The sequence below is a fragment of the Sesamum indicum genome, unplaced genomic scaffold, assembly GCF_000512975.1.
Source record: "Sesamum indicum cultivar Zhongzhi No. 13 unplaced genomic scaffold, S_indicum_v1.0 scaffold00550, whole genome shotgun sequence".
Classification (NCBI taxonomy): Eukaryota; Viridiplantae; Streptophyta; class Magnoliopsida; order Lamiales; family Pedaliaceae; genus Sesamum; species Sesamum indicum.
The window spans coordinates 1-7,808 of NW_011628418.1; the positions used below are offsets into that span (position 1 = coordinate 1).

General features: G+C 36.8%; 1 protein-coding gene and 1 long non-coding RNA gene across 7 annotated transcripts; both read right to left on the minus strand.

The window, feature by feature from the left end:
• Window positions 1–835: 835 nt before the first annotated feature.
• LOC105180293 lies at window positions 836–5,302 on the minus strand. 6 transcript variants are annotated; one of them, XR_849515.2, is made up of 5 exons: window positions 4,844–5,302; window positions 3,924–4,004; window positions 2,828–2,950; window positions 2,505–2,757; window positions 1,332–2,005 (listed from the first exon to the last, which is right to left on the minus strand). It is a non-coding gene; the product is annotated as an uncharacterized LOC105180293 (long non-coding RNA). The 6 variants fall into 6 exon arrangements; XR_002286501.1 differs by lacking the exon at window positions 4,844–5,302 and having other exon boundaries at window positions 1,332–1,790; window positions 1,915–2,005; window positions 3,924–4,028; XR_002286500.1 differs by lacking the exons at window positions 1,332–2,005; window positions 4,844–5,302 and adding an exon at window positions 836–1,324 and having other exon boundaries at window positions 3,924–4,028.
• Window positions 5,303–6,571: 1,269 nt separating this feature from the next.
• On the minus strand, window positions 6,572–7,808 carry LOC105180294 (cyclic phosphodiesterase-like; the record flags this gene model as incomplete). Its single annotated transcript, XM_011103966.2, is given in 2 exon segments — window positions 6,572–7,075; window positions 7,773–7,808. Coding segments are annotated over 2 exon segments (239 nt in total), but the record flags the coding sequence as incomplete, so codon positions are not given.

Below are 7,808 nucleotides of genomic sequence, written 5' to 3' on the forward strand. Positions count from 1 at the left end.
CATAGAAAACTAAGAAATAATAATTTCTTGGGTAGATAATTCTCTTATGCTCAGAACCTTGAAACCCAACAAACAATTACGAGATTAAGTAAAATTAATTAAATTTGTTTTTCTCGTAAAGTACAGAAAACATATTAGAATGTTACTTACCATCGAATTAGGAGTAATGATTCACACAGAGTTGATAGACAATTAATGTTTTCTTTCATTGCCCGTGTTTTGACGTCTGAAGATATCCCAATGCACTTGGCATTGGAGGAGTCAGGTTGGGGTACAGAAATGACCCAAAAAATGTGAGATGAAGAAGCAAGGTTGTAGTAATTGAACTTCCTATTGGCCATAACAAGAAAATCTTCTTTGTATCTAGTGTGAGGACCACAGTGACAGTGATAAAAACTACATCCATCACAACATATGTTATACATATCATCGCCATCATTCCAACGTCCAATGACTTGACTTCGACTACTCCATATGAACCTAAATCTATATATTACCAGCTGCTACCGATCACTGTATGCTCCTTTATTTTATATACTCAGAAAACAAAACGTCCGATTAGTAATAAGAGAATGAGGTAGCTGGACAACAGCCAAGATTTATGAGTCTACACATATATGTATTCTTAGTTTCTAAAACCAGGATGATTACACAGCGAATCTATACATCTCTTAGTTTGCAATATCTGGGCGGTCCTCAACAATATGTATTTCACTTTTGCTGAGAGTGGAACGCGAAAAGGCAAACTTTATTCGGAATCAAGAACCCAACTCCTCCACTGGATTTGATGAGATCCTCACAGCACCCACAACAGAAAGGAACGGTGGTGAAAGTATGAAAAGGGAATTATTTCTTTGCGCGGATAAGTTTTTTACTGATTTTGAACAACAGAGAAAAGTGATCACATTCCTCAAGTCTATTTAGAACCAATATTCTTTCTTGAAAGGGGACCACGAAGATCAAACTCTGATATCATTTCGGGCTTCTTGATGTTGAAGTCTTGCAGGACTTCAATGTGAGCACCTAATCCATTTAATGCCCCGCGCACCCCCCACAGCTCAATTATCACCTTCAGCCATGGATGCATCCTTGCTGATTGACAAGTTTAACTGATATCATCATATCCAACAATACATAATAAATCAATAACTTAAAAGGAACTTCAATAAAATGATTATTGACAGGTCCATCCTACTTATACTTCACACAAACATTAAATTCAAGTACAAATGTATTTTCATCACTAATAAAGAAATGATCCCTCCTGCACAGTGAGGCCAAGAAAGAGCATATCGGAATGGCCAAGGTCGTCCCAGTCCAAATTCTGAAAACATATAGTTACACATTAGGCTATCACTATTAATGCAACCGACCACTATAATCATTCTGCGTCGGATTGACAGGATACTGGGGCCTCGCCCATTATATATCAGCATGTAAAAACAAAATATTTCTGTCCTCCTTGCTCTCTTGATAATCTTAGAGGGACTCAACACTAAACAGATTTGTTTGAAACTTTTAGTACTCCGTGCATTTTCATTCATGGTACTTGGATATCAAAGATCTAGTAATGAAGATAACTCAAATCGCCCAGTTGCACTAGCATCCGTCAACTTGCATATTCATCAATCTCATGCAAGTGTACAACGTTTACACACAAAACAAACTAAAGGAAACAGATGTGGAAGAAAGAGCAGAGGGAGGCCATTGAGAGAGGAGTGAAGGAGGAGATAGGGGAAGAGAGAGACGATTTCTTCTTTATGGGTAACACCGTTGTATATGGCCTCCATCTGAGGAATGATTTGATTAAACTCAGTCTATTAGATGGGTTCTCAATCCAACACTCTTCGATCAACCTGTAATACAGTATAAAGAAGAGTAGAACTACTTGTTAATGTTGCCATTGATGCTAACCATTAATGATGACCATAGTATTGGAAGGTAGGGAAGTGTGGCTGCAAGCATCAGATTATACTGTGTCTCCGGAATTCGTCAGAGCATCTCCCTGTTACTCGAGTATTAGTGTTTGGAATATCCTAATCTAAAAGCACTTCAGGCATAGAAAACATTTATAGCTTGATACTATCACATGAAAGACAAAAAGAAGAAAGAAATTACATACTCTAATAGTCTTCACATGCATGAACCATGCCCATAGTAATGATGCAGTAAAATAACAGTATAGTATAAAAGCAAAAAGGCAATGACACCATTGGAAAAAGAAAGAACATTGGAAAGAAAAATTATCATAGTTCATATCAATGTAGGAAAAACCAGGGATGAACCTAGAGCAACCATTAGAATCTCAATGCCATGACTTTGTCCATTTTCATGATCCCAGAATTATTAAAGGAGGAAAAGAATGCAGAATAAAGTTATTTATTAAAGTACCAAGAAAACATACACATATAGCTAGCAAAGAAAAGTATGATAAACATATAACCAAGCTTTTCAAAAGCAAAACTGAAAAGAGGAACCAATGATAAGAGCTTCCTAATGGATACCTTTGGTAAATATTCCGTCAATCATCGAAGGACCAGTTCGCTTTACAATACCAAGAAACTGGACAACATTTGGATGTTGTATCTTCTGAAGCAAAGGAGGCTTATCTCCAAACATTTGGCTGTTTAAAGACCTCAACTTTATCCTCTTCGGCAGCTCCCCCCTGAATGGTTTTAGCAGCAACTTTTATCCACCCCAACAACATCCAAATGTCGCGTTTTCTGAAGCAAGGAAAGCTCATCTCTAAACGCCTTCCTGCAGAAATCCAGTAAGTTAGAAAACCACCAAGTCGTAAAGAAGTACAAAATATGTTGTCTGTTTTAACCTCACACTTTGTCCCCCCATGAACAGCCCCCTCCCTGAATGTTTTAACAGGAACTTGTGTCCACCCTAAGAAGCTGTTCAAAGGTTTCCTCAAAAAATGTTCCGTCAAGCAAACATGAATTACCTAAATAAAACCAAAGAAATTGTTTGAAGAAAAGTTAGCAAAGAAACTGACAACTTGGGAGTATGTAATAAGACTAAAATTATATGAATTTTGATTGAACCATCTTAGAGCACAAATTAACTGGGAGAATCTAGCCAGACATATCAAGCATTATGCAATTTGTTATGCAATAAGAATGAGTTAGAGTCCCTTTTTATATTGTACAGAAACCACGCTAACTCTTCTTCGATCAGTGCTGCTACATCAGCAACTAACCCTAGCATATTCTAAACCAGATATAACCGCATTTTCCTCATCATTCAAAGCTATTTAAGATCATTGTACTGTAGAGAGCTAAGTTACACTGCCTAACAAATGGAAATATGACCAGGATTGGGAAACAAGAATTTGGCAACTAGCTAGACTTAAGTTCGAATAGATATCTCAATAAGTTTTGAGACATAACAGAAGTGTATCAAACTAAAATCCAGCGTAGAAAAAAAGATAGACCGAAAGAAAATGTTTATAATATTTGACAACACTGAATATTATATGAAAAACACAGCAAAGTACCTTTTTTTTTTCTAATCAGCAAGATAACTTTATTATTATAATACAGACAATCTCATATTCTAGCAACGCAAATGCATTTTGTGCATGCCAGCTAATGAGAAACGCCATATAGACATAAACACTCAAGTTGAGAAATGGAAGTGGAAAAACAAAGACTTGATTTAGAAAGTTTTTGTCCACATGAGAAAAATCTATGGCACATAAAAGTGACTTACTAATCGTTTTTACCATCACCATGTTTTTCCAATTGTTTGATCACATCATGATTTTTTCAATGTGGGGCATTTGCAATGAGGCTGTATAAGCAAGTTCATGCAGAAGACAAAACTAGTATACACACCAAAACACAGACATCGATCCCTACATAAATTGGAAAGGATTGAGCATTGATTTAACATGTATCCAGACTAATAATTCAAACCTGTAAAAGTTGGCTTAGATATCACTCCTTTGTGCATGGAATCATCTCATGTAGCTGATCCCATCATTAGCAAGCAAATCGCTGTACATACAAATAAAGTGGCCTGGCCTCTCATAAAACTTGTAGACTGACAAGGCTATCAAGTCCTTTGGGGCATATGTTGTGAGCTGACATATCCTCAATGAAGTTAAAGATAATAGACTTAAGAGACAGACCACATGGTCATGCCTTCATATATACTGTACTACTAAGAAACAATAGACACAAGTAAAAGAATAATTAGTACATAAATCAATATATCAAAACAAGTGTACATAATGTGGTGTGTTTGAGACTCAAGGTTCAGGTTATAACGTGCTTCCTAACTGAAAAACAAGTTACTTAAAATAAACAAATAATTGCATGGCAAAATCAGAAAAACAAAAACTTAACAAATCTGTTAAATCATCATCAAGATTCTAGTTTCCCAACTGTCCAAAGATCAGAGAAAGCGCTTTTACAGACTTATCAAGAAAGAGAAGATGATTCTTGAATTCCAGAAACGATTTTGAATATTGACTAGTCAAGAAAAGATAAAGTGTTCTTGAAATCGGCTGTTACCGCCGACTTATCAAGAAAATATAAGCCGATTCAAGAATTCCAGGAAACATTTTGAATCAAATTATCAGGAAAAAAGAAGAGCACTCTTGAACACGAGAACATGTCAAGAAAAGAGAAGATGGTTCTTGAATTCCAAAAAACCATGAAATTTCACACACGTCTAGTCCACAACATAACCGTCAAAACAGTTACTCAAAAGACGAACTTTTACATTGTTGATAAACAACTTGTTGGCGATTACAGCCCTTGTGAATCTCCATCTGAAACAATTCAAAGAAGAGAGAATTCTTAAACGCAAAAAAGCAGAGTAAAAAGGGTACCCGCAATCACCTCGCTAGTACCAAGAAGGTGAAGAAGAAACTGCATAGCGTCTATTGAAGAGGGAAGAGCAAAAAAGAGTAGAGTGAATGAATGCTTGAGTTGGGCATGAAGACATTGGATTCAGGCCAACACCTTTTTACTCACTATAATCGCAATCGGTGATCCCACCACATAACCCAAACTGTTTCTACCTTTGGACATAAAAGCATTTTTTTTAACAGTTTTAGAAATAAAAGTTACATTTCAAACAGCTCAAATATATTTTTCTAAAATCAAAAGTTTAGAAACATTTTTCCAAAACTCCCAAATACTCTCTTAAAAGCATTTTGTGATGCACTTCGAGCTGTTGTAGCTTTTCTATAAATAAATCCTAGGTCAATCAATCAGACAGCTAATTTTCACTTCATTTTTACGTTCTTCCCAGTTCCCACCCAAATATCAGATGTCCGTTTCGAATTAACACGCCTTCGAAGTTCAAGAAAACCCCCAAACGGTTGTGTTCCTTCGGCAGTTACTTGAGACTTTCTATAAAAGGGGATTTCCCCCTTTCCGCTCGGTGCGCGAACTGAAATCTGTTTTCCGATACACTTTCCCCTTGCCTTATCTCTGTGATATTCTGTGTGTGGGTTTCCGGGTATATTGACGGGTCTTTGTGATTCGAGGTGTTCCGTGGGTGGTTCGGGTGGAGTAGCCGTGAGTTGTGAGGGCTGGTTTGGGAACGGTACTTTGTGGTGACCGCGTCCCGTTTTCTCTGGATCTGGCTTTAACCTGAGCCATTTTCAAACAGTGCTTTTATATTTCCTTTTCGTTGTATTGTTTACGTTTCCGCAAGTTTCTCTTTTCGGGTTGTATTTTAAGGAGTTTATACTCCAATAAGTGTTGTAATAGTTGATAGGATTTCTCCGTGAAACGACGAATACCACTGGAGGGTTATACCCTACAGACACGAGAACATGTCAAGAAAAGAGAAGATGGTTCTTGAATTCCAAAAAACCATGAAATTTCACACACGCCTAGTCCACAACATAACCGTCAAAACAGTTACTCAAAAGACGAACTTTTACATTGTTGATAAACAACTTGTTGGCGATTACAGCCCTTGTGAATCTCCATCTGAAACAATTCAAAGAAGAGAGAATTCTTAAACGCAAAAAAGCAGAGTAAAAAGGGTACCCGCAATCACCTCGCTAGTACCAAGAAGGTGAAGAAGAAACTGCATAGCGTCTATTGAAGAGGGAAGAGCAAAAAAGAGTAGAGTGAATGAATGCTTGAGTTGGGCATGAAGCCATTGGATTCAGGACAACACCTTTTTACTCACTATAATCGCAATCGGTGATCCCACCACATAAACCAAACTGTTTCTACCTTTGGACATAAAAGCATTTTTTTTAACAGTTTTAGAAATAAAAGTTACATTTCAAACAGCTCAAATATATTTTTCTAAAATCAAAAGTTTAGAAACATTTTTCCAAAACTCCCAAATACTCTCTTAAAAGCATTTTGTGATGCACTTCGAGCTGTTGTAGCTTTTCTATAAATAAATCCTAGGTCAATCAATCAGACAGCTAATTTTCACTTCATTTTTACGTTCTTCCCAGTTCCCACCCAAATATCAGATGTCCGTTTCGAATTAACACGCCTTCGAAGATCAGCTCAACCTTTGCTTTGATCATTTCATGTTGGGATAATTGCTTATCAAAAAGCCTCCTCTGAGGTTGGCACAAATATGGGCCTCACAAGTGAAACGTTTTCCTTATAAAAAATACATTTGACATGCTTGATTCGATTTTCTAAATTTTTCCCGCTATGTGGGGATAATTATCAATAATTTCCTGTTGCATGGAGTTTGTCCAAGTCAGATCTTGCAAGAACATAGTAAACAGCATAAAAAGGGCATAACAGCATTTAGCGGCAATCACCAGGGTCCGTTATTGCATATACACATGGACCAAAAGCTGTCATCTTATTCATGGTTTAGAGGACTAGGAGCTCGGCATCGGTTGATCAAAGCCAACTGCCATGTACCTATTAAGGTTTGAGCTTGCATTCAGACACCTTCTCCCAAGATTTGCAGCTCTTGTCTTCAGTGTCAGTTTTATACAATGCTAAGCGAGATATCTGGAAATTTAAGCTGCCAATGCTTTCATCAAGGACGTAAGCATTCTCTCGAGCAGTTTTCTTCTCTTCATCTGTTAAATCCCCATACAGGAGGCTCAAGTGTGGCATATAGGCTGTAAAAGTGAAACAGGTCAGCAGAACCATTTACTACTCATTGTAAATAATAAGTAAAACTATCCATTTCTATTCATATTCTTCCTACATTTCCTTAAGAAAGCAAGAGGATTCACCAGTACTAACAACCTTGGTAGAAGATAAATTATATAAATGAGACACAGTTAACTATGTTTGAAGCAGAGCATTTCTGAAAAAGCAAGTACACTGCATGCTGAGAATTACCAGTTCCATACCACTATGAATTACTATAACGATATTATATTATTATGGTTTTTAATCTACCATGTCCATTGTATTATTCCTCATAAGATAAATGAGCCAATTCGTGTGAAAGAAATGAGTTGGGCAGTTCTAGATTTTCAATCACCCTTTTTCTGCCTTTCCTTCAAATCAAACATCACTTATGGTTTCATCAGTCAGTTTTGGTTTTACTCAAGAATATCTGGCAGATGGTAAGACTTATGTATCAATTTTTCCCACTACTTCTGATTATTGGTCACCCTCTTTTTCTCCGCAACCTGACTCTAGAACATAAGCTATGTAATTGTGTAATATTTGACACTTATGTGCATGCTTTTTCCTGCCTTATCAGAGATGCATATACTCAATTTACAGAGACACAGAGAAAGAGAGTGAATTACATATGATAAACAGAACAAGGCAGTGACATTCGGCAGTAGAAAGGTAACTTACGGGTTGAGTTCTTGTAACCAAAATGCCCACAGCAAT